Source organism: Camellia sinensis, chromosome 5, assembly GCF_055761805.1.
Source record: "Camellia sinensis isolate YWXY chromosome 5, ASM5576180v1, whole genome shotgun sequence".
NCBI classification, from domain to species: Eukaryota; Viridiplantae; Streptophyta; class Magnoliopsida; order Ericales; family Theaceae; genus Camellia; species Camellia sinensis.
The window spans coordinates 49,634,144-49,656,816 of NC_138965.1; the positions used below are offsets into that span (position 1 = coordinate 49,634,144).

Genomic DNA, 22,673 nt, shown 5'->3' on the forward strand with positions numbered 1-22,673 from the left:
TATGTGAAATCAAAATGAAAGATGGGGGAAATAAGCAAAGTGGATGGAGAAAATAAATAAAAAAGAATGGAGTTGGAAATCAAACGGAGGAGAGATGATTTTATTTTTATTTTTATTTTTTTTTATTTTTTTTTTTTAATATAATAAAAAAAGATATATATATATATATAATAAAAAAAAAAGTGGGGAACAGTCTGAGAGCATCAATGAAGGTTTAGAATAAAAAAATAAAGTTTGATTAAAAAATAAAGTGGGCGGTGGAAAATGTGATGATGGTCTTGGGTGGAGAAAAAGTGTAAATAATAAGAACAAGAAAAGTGAAGTGAATGGCCTGTGGCTTATTTATTGATTTATTTTATTGGTTTGGGTGGAACCAGCACATGGGTTGGGTTGTATTTATTCTTTAAAAAGATATATGGCAGTGGAGCAACGTGGGTGCTTTGAGTAAAATATTATAAAATATATATATACATATATATTAAAATAAAAGAAAGTGCTTGAAGTGGAGCAGTGTGTGTGTTTGCAAGTTTCAATTTAGAGAGAGAGAAAAGAGATGGCACAGCAGATCAAAGAGCCGTGTGCCTTAAAGTCATTGAATTGCTTCAGTCTTGCTGTGAGAAATGTAGTTACAAGTCAACACATTGTGCTTCTGTATCTGGCCTTCTAAATCAAAAGCCCAAGTAAGAGTCAAAACTCTAACCATATTTTGCCTGAAGATGGACTGGTATGGTTCTGTCCTTTTGTTTTCTGGTTTTCTTTTTGGAGTACTGAGAAGCTAACCCCAAGAGAGAACGAGCGAGAAAATGGTTGTTATCAGAAGTGAATTGTGCAAGTTCCAACTTCTGCAATGCTCTGGGAGAGATAGACCAGGCGTCGGCCTTTGCACCGTCGAAGCCGTGGCAGCGGAGGACTTCCGGGGAGGTGTATGCCGGAGTTCCGCAGGTGGTTTGGAGCACTTGCGGTGGAGTTGGTTTTCCGGCGAGGCGGAGAGGCCAAAACAACGGAGATTTTCAAAACTCCGGCGGCGGTAATGAGAAGGTTCTGGGGCTTGTAACATGCATGCTGATCTTAAAACCAAGTATGCTGTGAGTGGGAGCATGGAACATGCAATACGACCCACTAGAGCTGAGGCACTCTCAACTTTCAGACGAAGGAGAGTGTAGAGAGGTCGGGAAAGTGAAGGTATGTGTAGAAAATTCCAGCGGGCAGCGAAGGCAAGGTTGCCGGCCGGCTGCCCGCCGGTGAGAAAACAAAATACGGGCCTAAATCTTATTGCTCTGATACCATGAAAAAAATAAATTGATGTATATTATTGATTGATGTCTTACAAGATTTATTAATTACAATTCCTATACAATCTATATATAGAAGAAAATGTGGTAGTAGGTGTAGTGGAGGTGATAGTGGGTTAGGTGAAGTGGAGTGTGTGGTGAAGTGGAGGTAGGTGAAGTGGAGTGTGTAGTGGTGTAGGTGAAGGTAAAGATGGGAAATTCTAACAGGCATGATTTCCCAATGACAAGAACATATTCTAAGGGTGTCATCTTCATACATGATACAAGAGTATATGATGTTTATTCATAGCAAAACAATAGTATAGCTTTCATGAACATAGAATAGGTTTTGCATTTAAATCATGATTTATCAAACATAACTTTATTACTACTCACAAATGGCTCTTGAACAAGGGTTTCCTTCAAAAGTGTTTGACCTACACAAACAAGCATATAAAGATTGTTAAACCAAATGCGAAACGAATGTGTCAACTTAACTTCGATTTTTCTTTCTTAACTACTCTTACTTTAAGTCGGTTTCTAAGCCTTATGCAATCCTATTTTAGGTCTCAAAAGAGTATAATGAGGTCCGGTGCATCAAAACTAGCGAAAAGGATGAAATTGGGTAAATGTGCTGGCAAATCCGCTTGGGCGGATTTGTTAAGCCTAGAAAATCCTCTCGGGTGGATTCAGGCAGTGACTATCATTGACAGTGTAATTTCAATCTGCTCGTGCAGAATTTTTGGCTGCACGAGCGGTTTCAAGCAGGCAAAACGAGTGCGTGTTCTTTGTGTTTTTCATCCATTTCTTCCACCCAAAGCTTCAAATCATCATAGTTCAAGTCTCAAAACATAAATTAATGGTAGGAAATCCATGAAAAAACATTTGTATGCAAGAATTCAAGATTCAAACCGAATCAAAACATGATTTTCATAACAAATCTTCAAAACCTATTTTCTTTTCCAACCTTTTTCTTGTTTGTTCCAAAATACGAGTTTAACCTTGCCAAAACTCTTGAAAATCATGAGAGAACATGAGGGTTTTGCTTTCTATGCAATTAGAACATCAAAATCATGGTCAATATAACAAGAATTCTCATCACCTAGTTTATTCTTGAACCTATTCAGTTCCTTTTCATTCTTTTCTTCATTTCTTCATTACTAACTCAAATTAATCCTAACTTCTTCTCAATCTTAGATGATAGGAGTGATTTCTACAAGAATTAGGGTTCAAATTTTACCTTGGGATGATTCAAGGATGAATTCTAAGTTTGGTCTTCAAGCCTTCTTCTTTTTCTCATTCTTTCTCCTTTCTTCTAGTTGATTTATCTTCAGCAGATTTTCTTCCCCTCAAATTTATCTTGATTTGGTTTTATCCAAAAGGTGAGACAAAAGTTGATTAAGACAAAAGGGAAGTGTGTGCATGCTTCACCTACTTGTGTGCTTCACTAATTTACCTAATCTCACTTACTTGGCTTAGTTAATCAAGGTTAGCACCAATTAATTAAGTTAAACTTAATCTTGCTTAGCTTAATTAATCTTGATTAAAGCTCATTAATCTTACTTAGTACTAATCCTAATTAGCAAAATAACATTCAGTATGAAAATGACAAGCACATTAGTCTAAGATCTTGAAGCTCCTCAATTAGTGCGCAGACACATCCTAGCATTCCCAAATCTTAAACTTAAGTTATTCCCTGACTCTTAGTAATCTTCAAGTATATCTCTTTTTAAGTTTATTTTATCAAGGCATGTTTTTCACTTTTGAATTTCTGGCCAATTGTAAACATCCTCTAAGGTTTCATCTTAGCAGTTCATATTTCTATCTCTAGAGTATTGTAAGGTAATTAAATTAGGGTATTTTGTGTAATGAGATAGTCAATGGAATAGTTAATTTGACCTAAGGTGTTCAAAGATGGATAATGATATAGTTGTGGTACGTGGCATTATTTGGGATGTTACATTGAGTGAGAACGGTAAGGGGCGCACAAACAATGTCATTGCGGGGGGATGTGATTCGCTAAACTGGGGCAAAGAAAGTCGTCTGGCCTACTGGATTAGGAATGCGAAGGACTTTCCTTCGAAATGAGACTGGGGAAAGAAAGAGCTATGCTATTGATCGACCTTTTTCTCCTTTTCTTTGAAGCGGGCCAAATAGAGAATGAAATGCAGATTCAAGGGAAGGGTTCCAAACCCCTTTTTTGGTTTAAGGGCTGCTCGCCCTACCGAAGTACCAAAGGCTTTTGGGGCTTACACCTCCCTATTGCACGGTCTAAAAAAGGGCTTTTAGTAGCGCCTTTAGAATCTAAGCCGTCTGAAGCGCCAGTAGTTGTAGCTGCGGGTAGGGCTTTCGTTCTTATCGCTCTGGGTTCCGATCTATATGCCAACCTTTTGGTCTACTTTCTTTTTAGTCCTTCAAATTTCTGTCTCTATTGCTAATATATTAGGAAAAGCACAAAGAGATAACAAGTAGTATGCACTTTTTTGTTTTTGTTGTTGATAGAAAGGTCTCTTAAAGGAGCAGGTTTCTTGTGTGTGTGTGACACACACAAAAACTTAAGGAACGCTTTTATTTAGATGGTATGATTACATAATAACATCAACTTCACTGTGTTGTGAAGATCTGTTTGCTATTTGAGTAGTCTTGGTTAGATGTGGAAGGCAACCTTGTTAGGTAGGATTCTGTCCCTGGTCTCAACAAGGGAGAGCTTCATTTGCCGAGTTCTTAACTGGTTTTCCATGTAGCACTGTGTAAATGAATCAGATTTCAGGGGTATCCTTTGTCTCTTCTTGTTGTCTGGCTAGAGTGGGTTCTTATTCTCAGATGGCCGTGCTCAAAAGATTTTTTTAAGCTAAATTATGGTGGATGTAGCACTGTATAAATGAGTCAGATTTCAGGGTATCCTTTCTATTAAGTGTGCTAACCTCAGTAATGATTGTGCAACATAAATCTATATGGATGCAATCCACACTCACAAGATCTAGAAATCACAAAAATGAACCCAATTGTTGTGAACCTTCACAAAATATAAGAAAAAAACATGGATTATATAAAGATCTCTCAAGTCTTTCCAAAATCTCTATGTCTTTGTTGTACATGAATGGGACATAGGCAGCTTAATTCTGTTCAGGTTAACCTATAGGGCTTTGTTGCAACAATGAGAGCGTGCTTGTGTCCCATCCTGTTTTGTCAACAATGAGAATGTGCTACTCCAACAAAATATGACACAGGCACTCATTGTCGCAACAAAATCTATAGGTCTTTGTTGTACATGACCAAAGCTTCTTATCTCCAATTGGTGCCACTTCTACTATTTCACGATTTTGTTCATTCATAATGTTCCCAATTCTAATTTCAAGTGCCTCATGGACTCCAAGTCTTTAATAATATGTACGACCAAGTCATACACAAGTCAGCTAAGCCACCCAATCTTCAATTGCAACAAGGCTAGTCTTAAGGCTATGGTCAATGGATTGCATGGCTCTCAAGTATGTTTTGGTAATGAATTCATGGGTCCTACGTTCTCAGTGAACAATAGGAAATAAAAGTAATTAATTTTCCATCTGCTTTCAAATTGCTTTGCGCACAAAAATAACATAAGCCTAAAAATTAAGTTTATGGTTTCTTTAATAGTCCAAAACTAAATTAGCTATGGTTGGTCATTCACTTAAAATACACCAACCAAAAACCTTAACAAAGATAAAACTCATTAAATGCTGCTAATGCTGCATAATGAGTTTTGCCTTTTCACTGAAGCTGAGTCTGTTCGTATGATTAAGGCTTGAATTTGAAGTTGTCTTGATGATGCATGACTACGGAACATTTTCAAGACTCAACTAAGCCTAAGAAATAAAATAAAATTACAGATTCAATTTTGGACTGAAATTACCATCACAAAAATGATTGGTTAACTAGACATTTTTCCTAACATGGGATTTAGCAGAAGTTAATTTGAGGGATGGCTTTCTCAACAAATAGTTTTCGAGAAAAAACGGGAGGGGGCTGGCATTGAAGTAGTACAGGTAAGTAGCTTGTGGATTGTAGGTCTCCCTTTGTTGGTCTGCACTCTTTTCATTTTTAAGCTGTTTTTCTTTTTGGCTTTAACTCCCTCAGTTTCTGGCAAGGAATTCTCTTTGATTTTTTTTTTTCTTCTCTTTTCTGTAACATTTTATTTATCTATAAAAGGGAAAAAGGATGATGAGATTAAGGAAAGATAGAAGAATTATTTTGAGAAACAATTAAATGAGGAACATGGAGGTATGACAATAAGGGAAGAAATAGCCAGTAATACAATAAACCAAGACAATAGGTTCTATCGCAGGATTAGGAACTTTGAAGTGGAGATTGCACTTAAGAAGATGAAATCAAATAAGGCTTTAGGACCTGATGATATCCCTATTGAAGCTTGGAAGTGTTTGGATAAAAAGGGAGTTGCTTGGTTGACTAGGTTGTTTTGCAAAATTTTGTTGACTAGGAACATGCCAGATGAGTGGATGAAGAGTATTTTAGTGCCAATCTATAAGAATAAAGGTGATGTCCAGAATTGTAACAACTATAGAGGAATCAAGCTAATGTGTCATATAATGAAAGTGTGGGAGAGGGTGATGGAATGCCGATTGCGAGATATAACAGAGGTGTCAGAGAATCAATTTGGATTTATGCCTGGTAGGTCAACAATGGAAGCGATTTATCTTTTGAGGAGAGTAATAGAAAAGTATAAAGAAAAGAAAAGAGACATTCATATGGTGTTTATTGACCTTGAGAAAGCATATGACAGAGTGCCCCGGGATATAATATGGTGGGTGTTAGAGAAGAAAGGGGTGACAAAAGGTTACATTGACGTGATTAGGGACATGTATGAAGGGGTGGTGACCACTATTAGATCGCCAGCTGGAGAGACAAATGAATTTCCTATCATTGTAAGGTTACCCCAAGGATCTACCTTATGTCCTTATCTTTTTGCTTTAGTTATGGACGAGTTGACGATAAATATTCAGGATGACGTGCCATGGTACATGCTTTTTGCAGACGATATTGTGCTAGTGGATGAGACTAGAGAAGGAGTTAACACAAAGTTAGAGATTTGGAGAAAAGCTCTTGAATCTACAGGATTCCGGATAAGCAGAACTAAGACAGAGTACATGGAGTGTAAATTTAGTAACAGTAATAATGAAAGCAGAGGAGAAGTGAATATTGAGAATCAAGAACTGCCTAAGAGAACATTTTCGTTATTTAGGGTTGATTATCACAACAATGGGAGAGATTGATGCAGATGTGGCCCATGGGATTAAGGCGGGATGGTGTAAGTGGAGAAGTGTGTCTGGGGTTTTGTGCGATAAACGAATACCCATTAGACTAAAAGGTAAGTTTTATAGAACGGCTATTAGACTAGCTATGTTGTATGGGACGGAGTGTTGGGCAACCAAGAAACAACATGTAGATAAGATGAGTGTGGCTGAGATGAGGATGCTAAGGTGGATATGTGGTAAGACTAGACAAGACAGGATTAGGAATGAGTGTATTCGGGAATGTGTAGGAGTAGCACCGATAGAAGATAAGTTGAGAGAGAATCGTTTAAGATGGTTTGGTCATATTCAACGGAGACCAACAGAAGCAGTAGTGAAGAGATGCAATGCTGTAACGGTAGATGAAAGTGTTAGGGGACGGGGTAGGCCTGGATTAACGTTGACTAGTGTTATAAATAGAGATATGAATCTACTTAATTTGACTAATGAAATGGCCTTTGATAGGGCCGCGTGGAGAAGAAGGATTCATGTAGCCGACCCCATTTGATGGGACTTAAGGCTTGGTTTGGTTTGGTTTGGTATAAAAGGGAAAAAGGAAACTAATTTAGAAGAGAGATAGTAAAGAGAAGGATATGGAAATATGAGAGTATTGGTGATATACGTCCGTGCATATCTTAATGAACCATCATTGGCAAACCTTGCCACATAAGAATATGTATTTTTAGATTTTTGGAAATATGTTATGAATTTTTTAATAGGTTTGTCCTTTTTGTTTGGCATCTTGTTACAGTAATACTAACATGTGTTTTTTTTTTTCTTTGAAAAGAATAAGTTTTCTTACAACTGTGATTTAGAATTTTGGAGACTGGATTGTGTACTAAATGTTTTTATTTTTATTTATGTATTGTATATATTTTATTATATATTTATTTTTCTAGAGAAATAGGTTTCATTGTTGAATATTTACTATTTCAGGAAATTGATGAACCTGCATTGATTCCACATATAGCTGAAGCCAGCTCCCGCAAGTATCCTTATGAAGTCTTATTTAGGAGCTTGCACAAGCTGCTTATGGATACTGCTAGTTCTGAGTACACTCTAGTTCTCTGTGTACTTGATATTGTATTTAAATGCTAGTCAATACTGTATTCACCACTGTGACAGTAATTTTAAGTTTTAGCGCACCAGAGAAATGCATATTGACGTTTTGTTTTTCTCATTATACAGGTATCTTTTCTGTGATGATTTCTTTGGGAAAGAATCTATATTTTATGAAATATTTGCAGGTACTGGTGTATGGTATAAACCATTTTCTCTAGTGTAGATAAAAATGGAAGTCTTATAAGTGGCTGGCTCTGTATGAGATGAATCTTATTGGATCCAAATTGTTACATTCTTTAAAAATCTTCTTGTATACACGTCTTGGGCAAGAAACCATTTCCTTGTATGAAGATCTTCTGCCAATATACTGTTCTTGAAATTTCTAGTCATTCTGCAATGACAACAGAAAACTTTTTTTGCCTCTGAAATTTGGACCCTAAAAATGATTTTCTTGCCAAAGAACAATGATTTGGAGTTATCATATTTTATCATTGTAGGAAATATTTGGTTCCATGACGTTAGTTTAACATTTGCTTTTACTTCGATGCCATCAGGTCCATTTGTGGTAATTGATGAACACTTTAATTCAATCCTTCCAAATTGTTTTGATGCAATTGGACTAATGCTTATGATTCGCATTATACACCAGCACCAGGTAATGCTTGACACACTGCTATTACTCTTCTGAGTTCCCTGAATATGTCGTCATTTTTTTTTTTTCCCCCCTCCACTAAGTCTTGTATGAAGAGTGTTCACATAAAGTATTTCCTTTTGTTATTAAGTGTATCATCAGGATTTCTATATTGTTATTTCGGATAAAAATAAACTAGAGCAAGTTTTCGTGAAGTGTCGAGATGTGCTCTATAATTGTCAAATGGTGAACAAATTAATTTGAGAAGATGACTAACACTAAGTCACCTAATTCGTGTTAGAATAATATATTGGTTATTATGTATTGGTTATTCTATTTTGTTGTCATTAGTTGTTATTTCCTTATTATGTATTTTTCCTTATTTGTGCCCCAAGGCTTCCATTGTAAGCTACATATTATCAATAAAAAGGGAATGATTGTCTCATCATTCCCGAAGTTTTTTTTCTCCTAACAAACATGGTATCAGAATAAGGAGGCTCCTAAACCACCACCCGACACCACCACAGCTTCACCACATCATCACCCATCACTCCGGCTGCCACCCATCATCACCCATACCCTTCTATACCTAGAAAACCCTTCTTTCGGCACTTCCCAGGCTTGTTGGCCCCCTGTCCAGTTTCCTAGGGCTTGCTGACAGCCCTCCTAGTCCTGTCAGCTCCTTCTCCAGCCTACTAGGGCCCTGCCGATTGCCCCCCATCCCAATCGGCTCTTCTTCTAGCCTTCTAGGCCACTATCGACAGCCCTGTAGGCCATTCTTGAGACTCACAGATTTTCCTTCTCTCCTACCCAGGGCCGAAACGCCCCGTTTTCATGGTCTGATTACTTTATTTGGCCCCAACTCTATTGCTGGTCTGTTTTTGGGTAGTTTGGGACATTTATTACGTTGTTTTGATTGACCTGTAAGCGTTCTTTCTCTTCTTTGGTTCCTTGGGTCAATATATGACCCTCTTGCTATTTTTTGCCCAAGTATACTGCTCCTTTCATGATTTGTGATTGATTAGAGGTACTTTGATCCCAATTGTTTATCCCTCGCCCAATAGTAGTGATTAGTGCAGGTTGTTGGTTTGGTAGTAGCGTTCTAAGACGACTGACATTACCAGTGAATCCACTAGTTCTCAGCCACTTAAAGGGGGAAGTCTCATTTTGACTACTACATCTGAAAATCTCAATCCTTGCCTTAAAATCACCATCTCTCTGTTTAATGGTCAGAACTATCTAGCTTGGTCACAATGTTTGACACTTTTTCTGAAGCGCTGCGAGAAGATGGGTTATGTAGATGGGAGAATCAAAGCACCTAGCATCACTGATTCTGGATATGCCTAGTTGGAGATTACTAACTCTTTGATCATGGTGTGGCTCGTCCATTCGATGGTCCTGGATATCGGTGAGTGCTATTTATCTATGGATACAACATAGGATATTTGGGATGTTGTGGCTACTACTTATTCCCGGACGAGGAATTTTTCACAAACATTTGAATTGCGTCGCTCCATTGAGCTCTCAGTCTAGGGAGAGATGACTGTTCTGCAGTATTTTACTTTTTTTAGTAATGGCTAGAAACGCCTTGATCATCTGTAGGATTATAAACCTGTTTGCACAATTGATTCTGTGGGTTACTGTACGTTCATTGAACATGAAAGTGTCTTCAAGTTTCTAGAGGGCCTCAACTTGGAATATGATCCTGCTCGGAGTCGTGTTCTTAGCATGAATGTTCTTCCTTCTCTTCAGGAGGCCTTTGCTTATGTGCAGAATAAGGAGAGTCGTTGGTTTGCTATGCTGCCACCGCCTTTTATAGAGCACTCAGCCTTACTTTCTGCTCCTCCTAGAGATGGAATTAGTTAGCATCATAGTTCCTCTAATCCTTTTAAGAAGGATAATTTATTCTGTGATTACTGTCGCCGGCCGAGACAAACTCAGGGGACTTGGTGGAAACTTCATGGGGTTCTTTTTGGTGGCTGTGGCGATCACTCTGGTAGTCATGGGGGTCGCTCAGGATGGTGTTGAGGACATGGGTGTAATCCACGTGCACATCATACCATTGCAGTTGATACTCCTGACTCATCTTCAGTTGTTCCATCTAGTAGTGATGTCTCCGGTATGTCTTCTTCTGAGTTTGAGGATGCTTTGCGCCACCTACTAGATCGTCGTTCTTCTACTACTCCATTTGATGCACCCTCCTCTTCGCTTACTCACTCAGGTAACTTAGCCTCTTTTACCAGTGTTTTCCTATCTCATAAAATTTTACCTTGGATTATTGATTCCGGTGTCTCCGATCATATGTTTGGGTCTTCTAATTTTTTTTGAAATATAAGCCCTCTTCAGGTCAGGACAAAGTTACGTTTGCTGATGATACTATTTCTTCTATTCTGGGAAATGTTTAGTTCATGGCACTCCTTCTCTACCTCAATCTTCTGTCTTACATGTTTCAAATTTCTCTGTTAATATTTTATCTTTGAGTCGTTTTACTCGTGATTTGAATTGTAGTGTGATATTTTTTCTTGATCATTGTCTTTTTTAGGGCCTTATCACGAGGACGATTGGTAGTGGTAGAGCAAAACATGTTCTCTAGATTAGGCAGACAAGGTGCACATCATTCCATCAAACTTTCCGCCACCAAGGAAGACCTATGACTGTGGCATCGGCGTTTTTGCTATCCGTCTTTTTTATTACTTAAGCATTTGTTTCCTTCCGCTTTTACAAACAATAATGTCTCTAAGTTTAATTGTGAGTCTTGTCAACTTGGTAAACAATACAGTGCTTCTTTTGCTCCAAGTTTTAATAAAAGTTTAGTTTCTTTTTCCTTAATTCATACTAATGTGGGGTCTATCTCGTGTTGTGTCTTTGAAAGGTCATAGATGGTTTGTCACTTTTATAGATGATTTTCTCGTACTACCTAGGTGTATCTTATGAAAGACAAAAGCGAGGTTTTTTTTTTCTCCGTAATTTCCACCAAATGATTTGTACTCAATTTGGTGTGGTTGTCAAAATATTGCGATCTGATAATGGGGGTGAGTGCATTGATTCTGGTCTAGCGAGCTATTTTTCCACCCATGGCATTATTCATTAGACATGTTGCACCAACACCTCACAACAAAATGGGGTTGTAGAGCGCAAGAATCGTCATCTTCTTGATATGGTTCGTTGCATGACCTAATCTATGCAGGTGCCATAGTCTTATTGAGGCGAAGTAGTTCTCACTGCTGCCTATCTCATCAATCGTCTTCCTACCCAAGTGTTGCACAAACAAACTCCATTCAGGTGTTCTTAGGTTCTGAGTCTGTGTTTTCCATTCCTCCTAAACGTTTGGGTGAGTATGCTTTGTCCACATCCGTTCCCCTACTCGTGGTAAGTTGGATCCTCGTTCTATTAAATGTGTCTTTCTAGGTTATTCACCTACTCAGAAGGGCTATAACTGTTGTCATCCTCCGTCTCTTAAGTGGTTTGTTTCCATGGATGTCATTTTCTTTGAGTTCCAATCCTACTTCTTGTCCTCTCCGGTGTCCCAGTCTTCCCTTTAGGGGGAGCCTTGGTGTGAAGAGATTCTTGGATTTACAGTTCCTGGATCATTACCGGTGGTTGAGGATGTAGAATATGAACTAGCTATTGTGGGCAATACAAAATCCAATGTTCTCAAGGAAGGGAAAGTCTATGTTAGAGACAAAGACAGACATAAAGTTACTTGGATACAAGAGATCACTTCTGATCCATCACTGCTATCTGCTTCCTTTAATGAGAGTCCAGGTAACTTTGAAGCCCTTGATATTCTTGAGTATTTTGATCTTGGTATTCCTATTGCTAAACAGAAGGGTGTGAGGTCCTGTACTTAACATCTTATCTCTAACTTTGTATCCTACTCTAATTTGTCTCCTTCTTATAGAGCCTTTGTGTCAAAAATTTGTTTTGTTAGTATACCCAATCATTTTCAGGTTGCTCTTGCTGCTCCGGAGTAGAAACATGCCACAATAAAAGAAATAAGAGCACTTCGTAAGAATGATACTTGGGAATTGACGGAGTTACCTAAGGGTAAATGACTTGTGGGATGTAAGTGGGTGTATATTGTGAAGCATAAAGCGGATGGTTCAATTGAGCATTACAAAGCTTGACTTGTGGCAAAGGGCTTTGCCCAAACTTATGGGGTAGATTATCAAGAGACATTTGCACTAGTTGCTAAGATGAATTCAGTCAGCATACTTCTCTCTCTTACAGCTAATCTGGATTAGCCACTTCACTAGTTTAAGGTGAAGAATGCTTTCCTACATGGTAATCTAGAAGAAGAGGTGTACATAGACATTCCTCCTGGCTTTGAGGATCATTAGACAGAAGGTAAAGGATGCAGGCTTAGGAAGTCTTTATATGGTCTCAAACAATCTCCAAGGACTTGATTTTAGAGATTTACTCAGGCAATGCTCAAATATGGCTTCAAACAGAGTCAGACTGATCACACTTTGTTTGTTAAACATTCCTCTCATGGTAAGACAACGGCCTTCATTGTTTATGTGGATGATATAGTTCTTACAGGAGATGATATTGAGGAAATTTCCCGGTTGAAGCAATATTTGGCAAGCGAGTTAGAAATAAAAGACTTGGGGAATCTGAAGTATTTTTTTGGTATTGAGGTTGCCAGGTCTTAGGATGGGATTTTCATCTACTAAAGGAAATATGTTATTGATCTGTTGAAAGAAACTGGAATGCTTGGGAGTAAAGCTTGCGACACACCTCGCCAAATCAAAATCTTAGTGATGATGGTGGAGGAGCTACTGTTGACTGGGGGGAGTTATCAGAGACTAGTGGAGAAGTTCATTTATTTATTCCATTCTCGTCTTGATATTGCTGTTGTGGTTAGTCAGTTTGTACATGCTCCTTATGAGACATACTTGGCTGCGGTGATGCAGATTCTTAGGTACTTAAAATCTTCTCTTGAAAATGGTCTCTATTTTTATAAACAATCATCTTCTTGTGAAAGCTTATACAGATGCTAACTGGGTAGGATCAGTAACTGACAGAAGGCCCACATTTGGATATTGTACCTTTGTTAAGGGAAATTTGGTTACTTGGAGGAATAAAAAATAGAATGTAGTAGCCCGGTCAAGTGTAGAGGCAAAATTTAGAGTCATGGCACAAGGTATGCGAGCTCTTGTGGATCAAGTTGCTGCTAAGTGATCTAGGCGTTGGTCAAATAGACTCCATATGACTATATTGTGACAACAAGGTTGCTATTAACATAGCTCACAATCTAGTTCAACACGACCGCACAAAACATGTTGAGATTGATCGTCACTTCATCAAGGAGAAACTTACCAATGGCACTATAAGTACTCCTTTTGTGAAGTCAGTTGAACAACTGGCAAATGTTCTTACCAAGAGAATTGGAAGCAACCATTCCATGATGTACATGACAAGCTGAGCATGAGAGATATTTTCGTACCAGTTTGAGGGGGAGTGTTGGAATAATATCTTGGCTATTATGTATTGCTTATTCTATTTAGCTGTCATTAGCTGCTATTTCCTTATTATGTATTTTTCTTTAATTGTGCCTCAAGGCTTCCGTTGTAAGCTACATATTATCAATATAAAAAGGGAATGATAGTCTCATCATTCCCTATGTTTGTTTTCTCCCAACAAACAATTCGTGTACCATGGATGACGACTGCGCGCGGAAACCGCGAATTGGCGATTTTTTGTCAAGTACGGAACAATTCGTGGACTCGGTAATCGTAATTTGCGAATTCTTTTTGAAGTCGGTGAATTCACCAATTCAAGTCACTGACATGTATTCTGGAAGTGCGTTAGATCTTGCTGAATTAAAAGTCAAGTACAAAACTGCAATGAGTGGGCCTTGAACAGACAACCTGTTAAAAGAATTTCCATTTCCAACTAGAATCACCACCATGGCATGTAATCTACTTGGCTCTTAGACCAAGCAAAATAATTATATATATTATAAATACATGGTATTATAATAGTAAAAATAAAAGTTGTTTGACTAATTTTTAATAAATACTTTTAAATTTTATTTAATAATATTAAAATAAAACAGAATTAATGGTTAATATGTAATATCACTATATATATTTTTAAAATATATAATATATATAGATGCTCTCAAGGCTCTCTTGATCCTACTACCTTTGAAAGTTGACGATCTCATGCTCTTGCTCTCACTCTCGATCTACGAATTGGTGGCTCAGGACTAACATAGGTCTGTTTGTCTATACTGTTCGCACGGGCATGCATATGTTGTATTGCAAGTTAATTTTTGTAGGACAACTTTAGAAAACATACAATAGAGTTGCTTAGAATTGGATTTGTGGCATATTTAACATCATGAAAGATTCTAGGGCTATTTACTCACGTGGATTTCCAGAAAAGTTGCTGAGAATTTATTGGATAGTGACTATTTGTAGGGATTTTGATGCGGTATTTAAGGTCAGAGGGTAGGGAAAGGGTTTTTGGTTGATATAGGGTTAATTTGGAAGGTTTGAGGCTAAAATTGGGCTGTTCTTGAGCTGTGAATAGCCGTGAATAGTAATTAAGAAGAATTTCCCTGGCAAGGGTTAAGCAAAGTCACACAAACTTAAATTCTGTGAAGCTCAACTTTCATTCAATAGGAGTAAAGGTGTAAAGAGTGGGAAATTAAGAAATTTTGATTTACTAGAATATTCTAATTCTAATATATAATTGCAAGCAAGTCTATTGACTGGACTTCTTTACTCACAAGTCCTAAGTAAATTTTATTTTATTTTTTATGTATTTGCGCACCGTTTTGGTAATGAGAAAATTTTGAGACTTTAGATGTGTTTTGTGATTGTGGAATATGATCATTTGGAATTGGTAATGATATTGAAAAATTTATCAAAGTGATAAATGATTGGGATATTTTGACTTTGATTTGCGAGTTTGATTTATTTTTAGTTTATCTGTGTTAGTTTGCATTGAAATATGATAAGGGAAGTGTAAGTAGTTGAATTGTATTTTTTTAAAAAAATATTTTTATAGTGATAAATTTATCACTAAAAGTTGGTGTAGGACTTTTTGATAAGTTCGTTCGGTGATGTAAGACGTGTGCCTAGAATGTGAGTTAGTTAGTTAGTGGCATATATCTACAGTAGAGGGGATCATTTGTAACCAAGTTTGAGGAATAACATTTGAGTGATATTGAGATATTCTCTCTCTAGAACCCTTTGGGTTCCTCTCTCTCTCTCTCTCTCGTTCTTGGACCCATCATCTGGTCCACAGGACCTACTCATAACTACCCCTCTATAAAAAGATTAAAAAATGTTATCGTTGGAGAGCTTGATATACATTGTTCGGCCTCTTTCTAACGACTTAAACTTTTGGAACAATTAGTGATCGAATATGGTATGAAAGCTCAATTTAGGAGAGTTCATAGTTCATGTCTATCAGTTTGCATTTGTTTCTTTACATGTTTAGATGTTTGCATCTCTACATGCATGACGGGATTGCATATGAGGGAGGTTATTGGACAGCTTGATATGCATTGTTGGGCCCCTTTCCTTGCAACCTAAGTTTTTGGAACAAGTGGTGATCTAACAGTAACATGATCCATATTATGACCCTGGACCATATTACCATCCATGACTAGCAAATCCTAAAAATAACACTTCAGTTGATAAGATTCAAAAACATAACTTGATCGATATGACCAAGGCCCATATTCCGTGACCAACAAATCCTAAGACTATCAAAATGTCTTTGGCTTCTATAACTTAATAAAGTAAAAATTGATAGTGTTGAAGCGTACTAACTTCAAATTAACATAACTTAAACCTTAAGTAGATCATGGGTCACTCATACTAAATGCGAAATGTCATATTTGCCCTTGTATTTGTGGCATGAATTTTCACCGAGACAGTGAGACTATAGTAATGACCGTCCATCTCTCTTTAGTTTCCTCCGTTTGGTTAAAGGATGAGGCCCATTCATCTCACAAATCACAGCATTTGTTTCTGCTGATGTTTTTGTTTTGGTTGTTGTTTGTTTGTTCTAACAAGATCCTTTTTTTTTTTTTTTCTTGATAAATGCTCTAACAAGATCTGTCTCACAGACCACCTATCTCTCTAATCTCCACATTACCTCTGTTTTGGGTGTTAAGAGTTTTGATCTTCGACAGTTTTTTTCCCTGTCATGCTTTTTTGGGGAAGTAGAAAATTGCGTTAAGATCTACTGAAGTGGGTAACCTTAACCGGATGTGTCTGGTAACAGGTAAGCCTGAAGGCTGTACCTGTCCCTGATGGTGGAGATTTGAACCGTCTCTCCTTTCTATGAACACTCACTCTGCTATGTGATTGTTTGAAGTGCAAGATGCTGTGCATATGATATGACACTAACACTAGAATGCTGTCATTTATGAGGAAATATTCTCCTTGCTTTTCCAAAATCTAAATGTTAAACCCAACTACTCTTCAAAATACCCTTTAAGAAGCCTTCATATCCGCTTGCGATATTCTCAAGTTTAGATATTTCTCTACTCTATCAAATGTCTTTTCTAGTTGCAAGGGAATTTTAAAAATAAGGATTGCCAAGGTACATGGATTTCTTTTTCCCTCCCCTTTTCATTTAGTAAAACCACTTAAACTTTAACATCATTGACCATTGAATTTATGATCTTTCCCTGTGAAGATGATGAAATTAGCTTTTTGACTAAGACTGCCCAAATGATTGAACCCTAATTTAGCATTGTTTGCTCTGCTTATATAATTCTTGGCCAAAAACCCAAAATTACTTAATATTTCTCAGAATTCATAAACACAGGTTTACAACTTCTTTCTACAGCTGTTTGAAATGCAGATCAAGTGCTAAGCGAAGATTCCAATACTCCAAATTACAGTTTTCTGATTTGTGTCAAATACTTTTGCAAGCTGCGTTGGCCTGAGGCCTATTTATATGTCAATCCTATGATGGTGATTTATGTTTGTTTAGGGTTTGAAATTTGAAGAAAGTAGCTTTGCAAGATTTTATATTTCTCCTATTCGTTTCTTCCCAGATCATTATGTCTCGAAGGCGGATTCCTTGCTTGGATTCATATTTAGATAAGGTATGTATCTTTTGATCTAGTTCATCATGTTATTATGTAAGCTGTTGATGATGGAGTTTCTTGTCTGTCCATCTCTCTTGCTCTTTTGCACTCTCTTTCATTGTTGTACAACTTTTGGTTTCTACATCTGGTTTTTCAGTTATTGGAATGACTTAATTGTTAAAATTAAATTAAATAAAACAAATTGTATAGTAACTTGTCAATTTAACCGGTATCTTAGATAGCCATATATTCGTATCTATGGAGGCTAGGGTATGCATATATGATCATGGAGCTATGTCCTCCTTCACAAGCTGCTTTCATTGAGGTTGTCATGAAGCATCAGTTCTGTCGCTGGATGAGATGTGAATTTAGGTCATGGTTATGTTGAATACATTAGCTATCCACAACAGCTGAAGGAGGTTTTCGGTAAGGTGGAGATTTAGACAGCCAGGCCTTTTGTGATATTAAAAAAATGGATGAGAAGGAGATGAAGGGGATGACAATGATGCTTTCCTTCTTTGAGATTGGAAAACTCAAGGAGTTTGCTTGTTTTATTGTTCTACTTTCAAAGAAAGGAAGTGTAGTTGACATTAGAGATTGCAGGCCAATTTGCTTGATCGGTAGTGTGTATGAATCATGACCAAAGATTTAGCTTTGAGGTTGAGGAAGGTGATGGGGTTGGATCATTCCGTAATCGCAGAATGCTTTTGTGGGATGGAGGTAGATTTTGGTGGCTAATGAGTGTGTGGATTCCAAACTAAAGAGTAATGTTACATGGATTTTTTGTAAGTTATTGAAAAGGCTTACAATCATCTTAAGAAGTATAGATATGGAAATGGAACATGGTTACGCTAATATGAAAATTTAATAAAAAAAACCACGACACAACATTGAAGGTGTCGAGGTGCGCCTGTCCAATGGCCCACACATTACCTCGCTTGTCACCCATGCATCAAAGGGCAAGGCAAACACGACAATGCAGGACAGCATGCCAGCTCACACCGTGTGCGCCCACCTGCCCATGCTGCGCACGCATGCCATTCTTGTCACACATATACGCTAGCCATGTCTTGTGGCAGCAGTACCTGACACTGTGCGCATGTCTGCCCCGTGCCAGTACCAGCACCAACACCCTTGCCACTTGCACACCAATTTGTATTTTTTATGTTCCCTCTAGCCATTTTAGTAATGGATTAAAACTATATTATAAGGGGTACCCAAGTGATGAACTAGACCACCTGCACTTTATTGTACCCCAAGAGTAGATGTATTATTGCATTTGTGCATTGTAATAGTCCATAAAGAAGTATGAAGTCTTTCATTTCGATGTCGCTTGTGTGCTACATATGCTTTTGCTTGTTAGTGAGTCTTTGTGTTTGTCGGTTGAAACTACTCAGGCCATAGGTTGACTTCCTTGTATTTGCTTGCCCTTGCAAACACCACTGGTAGATTTGGCGGATTAGTTAGGGTGTCTAACTAGTGCCACACAACATTCAAGGTCGGCGTGTGACACAAGGACACGCAAATATATAAATAAAACTTCTAATATGGATACGTGAAAATGATAACAACTTCATTTTTTTACTTTACAAATTCATTTATATTTTATTATAAGTTTATATCAAAATAGTAAGAATTCATTTGGCTCATTCTATATATTGGAATTTGGAAATAAAGTGTGAACAAAAAGTACTAATATTTATTTTAAAAAATTCTATTGACAAACAAATTAAAAGTTTTAAGCTTTAGAGTTCCTAAAATTAAAAATCATATTAAGAAAAAAACCCTCAATGGGGAAGGGATTGACAATTGGTATAAATCCTCATTATTTTGATTTTTGTCTCCAAAATATATATATTTTTTCAAACTCGCTATGTGTTTTATCTTTCTTGTGTGTTTAAGCTATGGACTAACGTGTCTCCTCTATGGACTAAAGTTGTCAATCCCGTACCGGACAATGTACCGTTTTTTCCATTCGTACAGTACACATTGGTATTGGTGTGTTTTCGGGTACTGCTTCTGATTTATCTCTACAAATATTATATATGTATTAAACTACCAATAGAATTAAAAATATTGCCCACTAGAAAAAATTAACTCAAAAGAGGACTTCTGGTAAGTGCACCAAATGTTAGATTAAAAAGAAGAAAATGATTCTCAATTTTTACTCTCTCTAGCCAACTACTCAAAATATGTAAATTATAAGTCAAAAAGCAGCTAAAAAATTAGTACCTAAACTTTCAGCAATCAGCAATACAAGCACCTAGTAGTAGTAAAAGGCAACCACTCTCAACAGTAAAAGCCAGCCATAGCCTGTGGCATGTTTCAATTTTCTTCAGTATACACTGTTGTATGCATTCACTCACAGTTGAGAGAGAGTAAAAAGGTGAAGTAGAGCTAGGGTAATCGAGTTCTGTATTATTTGTATTTTGATGTTGGATAGAAATCAGATGAGGCAAAAAAGCTTAAAGAGAACCATTGATATCATCATAGAGAGAACCTCATCCATTCACAATTGAAATCCTTCTGATTTATGACCCATGTTAGGTAGTGAATGTGCAACTTGGTTCCTTTTCCGTCTAACATGAAGACTGCTGAAGCAATGAAGCCTTGCAAGTTCTGTATTTTTTTGCATAAGTCTTTCACGCAAATCTGAGTTCTGTTATTTTTGAACAGGTTCATCTTCGTCTACCTGGATTCAGCGTGATTTAAGTTTGCAATCGGTGTTTTCCTGTATACCTGAAACTTCTTGGAATACACCTATCCGATACAGTGTTGTGTTGGTTTTGTCCCATTTTTCTTTTAAAATGGTACGTTTCGGAGGTACTGGCTGGTACGGAACGAAATCTACAACGCTGCTATGGACTCACGCTTCTCCTCTATGGACCCATGCATCTCCTCTGTGTTTGAAGTGTGTCTAATTCTAAAATAATTTGACTCATTTGGATGTGGTTTGACATGTGTCGGATGGTGTTTGATGAATGTGTCAGTGTTTAACACAAACACGACCAAAGATGACACCTTCATAGAAATGTTGTCCTTGTTAGATGATCACGTTTGTTAGGACTTCCTGATTTATTTGTTGAAAAAAAGAGAGTTTTTGGAAAAGGTGGGGAAAGTGGGTCCTTTTTTATATTTCTGTTGTGAAATTTTCAATTAATGGGGTAGATGGTGTTTGATAACCCAATTTAGCACCTAAACCTGAATATATTAAGTGAAAATCAAGTCTGTTTGATAATCACAATTCGTTAATTTTAAGTGACTTGAAAAATAAAGGGTAAAAGTTAAGAAAATTTTAAATAGCATGAATCTTACTTAATGTTGATTGATTTTGTAACTGTTTATGCATAAGTATTAGTGTGTATCGTTATGACCTCACCACCACTGTCATCACCACTCTTACACCCCTACTATCACCACTACCCCCACCACCACAATCCTCCACTGCCATCATTACGTCACCACTCATGGCTATTGCCATCGCCACAACCACTATCATTACCTCTCCACCACAACTACTACAACCCTCCACATCCACCACCGACACTGCTACTATAGCCACCAACATCATTCCACCACCACAATCACCACTATGAATACAACACCACCAACCACCATCTTCCCTCTACCTCCAATACACCGCCCCTCCACCATCATTGGAACCATTCTGTTAGAATTTACCATTCACACTCACCTACTACACTCCACTACTCACACTCACCTACTACACTCCACTACTCCTCACCTACTACCCAAACCCTCTCCTATATAATGCCACTCTGATTTGTAATACATAATATCTTGTAATCAGATATCAATCAATAATACATATATTTTTGATATGGTATCAGAGCAAGGTTAAGCACTTAATATTTTTCGCTTCACCGGCGGACGGCAACCTCACCTTGGCCGTCCGCCGGAACCTCAAGCTATTCCGCTCTCATCTCTATCAATCCATAAATATACATACCTTATTGGCAGATCGCTGATCGTCCCCGAGGGAAGAGCATCGATGACGAAATCGTAGTCGGCCACCGGGTACGCCACCGGGATCTGATTTTCCTCGCCGATCATTTCACCGTCAATCTTCATCTCTCGCGCCACAGCCCAGACTCAATCCCTAATGGCCACGCGCCGCCCATGGACAGAGATCTTCGACTTCTCCTCCTTCTCTCGTCTCTACAGTCTCACTCTCTCTCACAAAATATCTGACATGGCAGCTGGAGAGCCTCCGGCTCCTCCCTTTCTTCCTCAGTACCCGGAGATGATTATGGCTGAGATCGACGTTCTGAACGACACGGACGTTTCCAACCAGTCGGCGATCTCGAAGCATATCAAGGCCGCCGCTTCGGGCGACCTTCCGGCGGCGTATGCGACGCTTCTCTCTCACCATTTGAACAAGATGAAGCAGAGCGCTCAGCTCGTCATGGTCAAGAACAACTACATGAAACCCGACCCCAACGCGCCGCCGCGATGCGGCTGCGGCCGTCCGCCGAAGCCCAAGGCTCAGCCGCCGCCTGAATGAAAGCAACGGATATTATTAGAGGTGGTACTGCTGATCACAGTGTTCGTCAGCCTCCTATACCATCCCGTTTCACTCATCTTGTTTTTTTTCCTTTTTATTTTTTTATTTTTTATTCTTGACCTCCTCCTTCCACTAAAGAGACTCCCTATTTTTCTGTGTTTTGACTGTTGAAAATAATGTTCCATGCTATGCACTCATTCTCTCTCTTGAGGAGAATAAAGAAGAAAAGAAAAAAAAAAAAAACAAAACAGGGGGCTCTCTCTTTATCTCTCTCGGCCTCTTCTCTCTCTACCCGCTGGACAATCAGATCTGATATCCACTCCCTTTTTTATTTTTTAACATCCATCTTTCCTTTCACACCCCACTCTCTTCTTTTATTTAAACATATACAACCCATTTTTTTATTCGTTTTCTTCTTTTTATCATCCTCCTCATCATGTTCCCCCCTTTCTCTCTCTCATTTTTTCACTTTCCAATTCCCCGAAGAAATCATGTTGTTCCCACCTTTCTTTATTTTATATATATATATATATATCTATTTTTATATTATATTAAAAAAAAAAAAAAAAAAAAAAAAAAAAAAACAATTTGCACAACAAACCATCTTTTATTCCTCTCCGAGATCAACCCCGATCACATTTTTACACAAAAAAAAAAAAAAAAAAAAAAAAAAAAATACAACAACACACATCCACAGGCGGGATTTTTCTACTCTGCCGCCAGTCTCTTCTTCTTGCCTCCGTCCTGAGGCGCCCTTGCCGGTGTTGCCTCCGTGTTTCCCGCTCCACTGGGCATGATCACTCCTCCCTGCTCCTCCACTGCAGCATACGGCGGACCT

At 37.9% G+C, this 22,673-nt stretch overlaps 1 protein-coding gene and 1 non-coding gene across 10 annotated transcripts in view; one reads left to right on the forward strand and one right to left on the reverse strand.

Moving 5' to 3' along the window:
• LOC114273971 (vacuolar protein sorting-associated protein 52 A) overlaps window positions 1-22,673 on the forward strand; it is a 92,122-nt gene that overhangs the window by 63,699 nt on the left and 5,750 nt on the right. For 4 of the 9 annotated variants that reach the window (XM_082868838.1, XM_082868840.1, XM_082868842.1 and 1 more), the window contains 4 exons: window positions 7,493-7,608; window positions 7,745-7,803; window positions 8,173-8,273; window positions 17,278-17,328. In XM_082868838.1, coding sequence (XP_082724964.1) covers window positions 7,493-7,608; window positions 7,745-7,803; window positions 8,173-8,273; window positions 17,278-17,328 — 327 coding nt within the window. The remainder of the gene's footprint in view (window positions 1-7,492; window positions 7,609-7,744; window positions 7,804-8,172; window positions 8,274-17,277; window positions 17,329-22,673) is intronic. The other 5 variants (XM_082868839.1, XM_082868844.1, XM_082868845.1 and 2 more) reach the window with 2 other exon arrangements.
• Window positions 16,437-16,563, reverse strand: LOC145792108 (U6atac minor spliceosomal RNA). The gene has a single exon (XR_014331252.1). It is a non-coding gene; the product is annotated as a U6atac minor spliceosomal RNA (small nuclear RNA).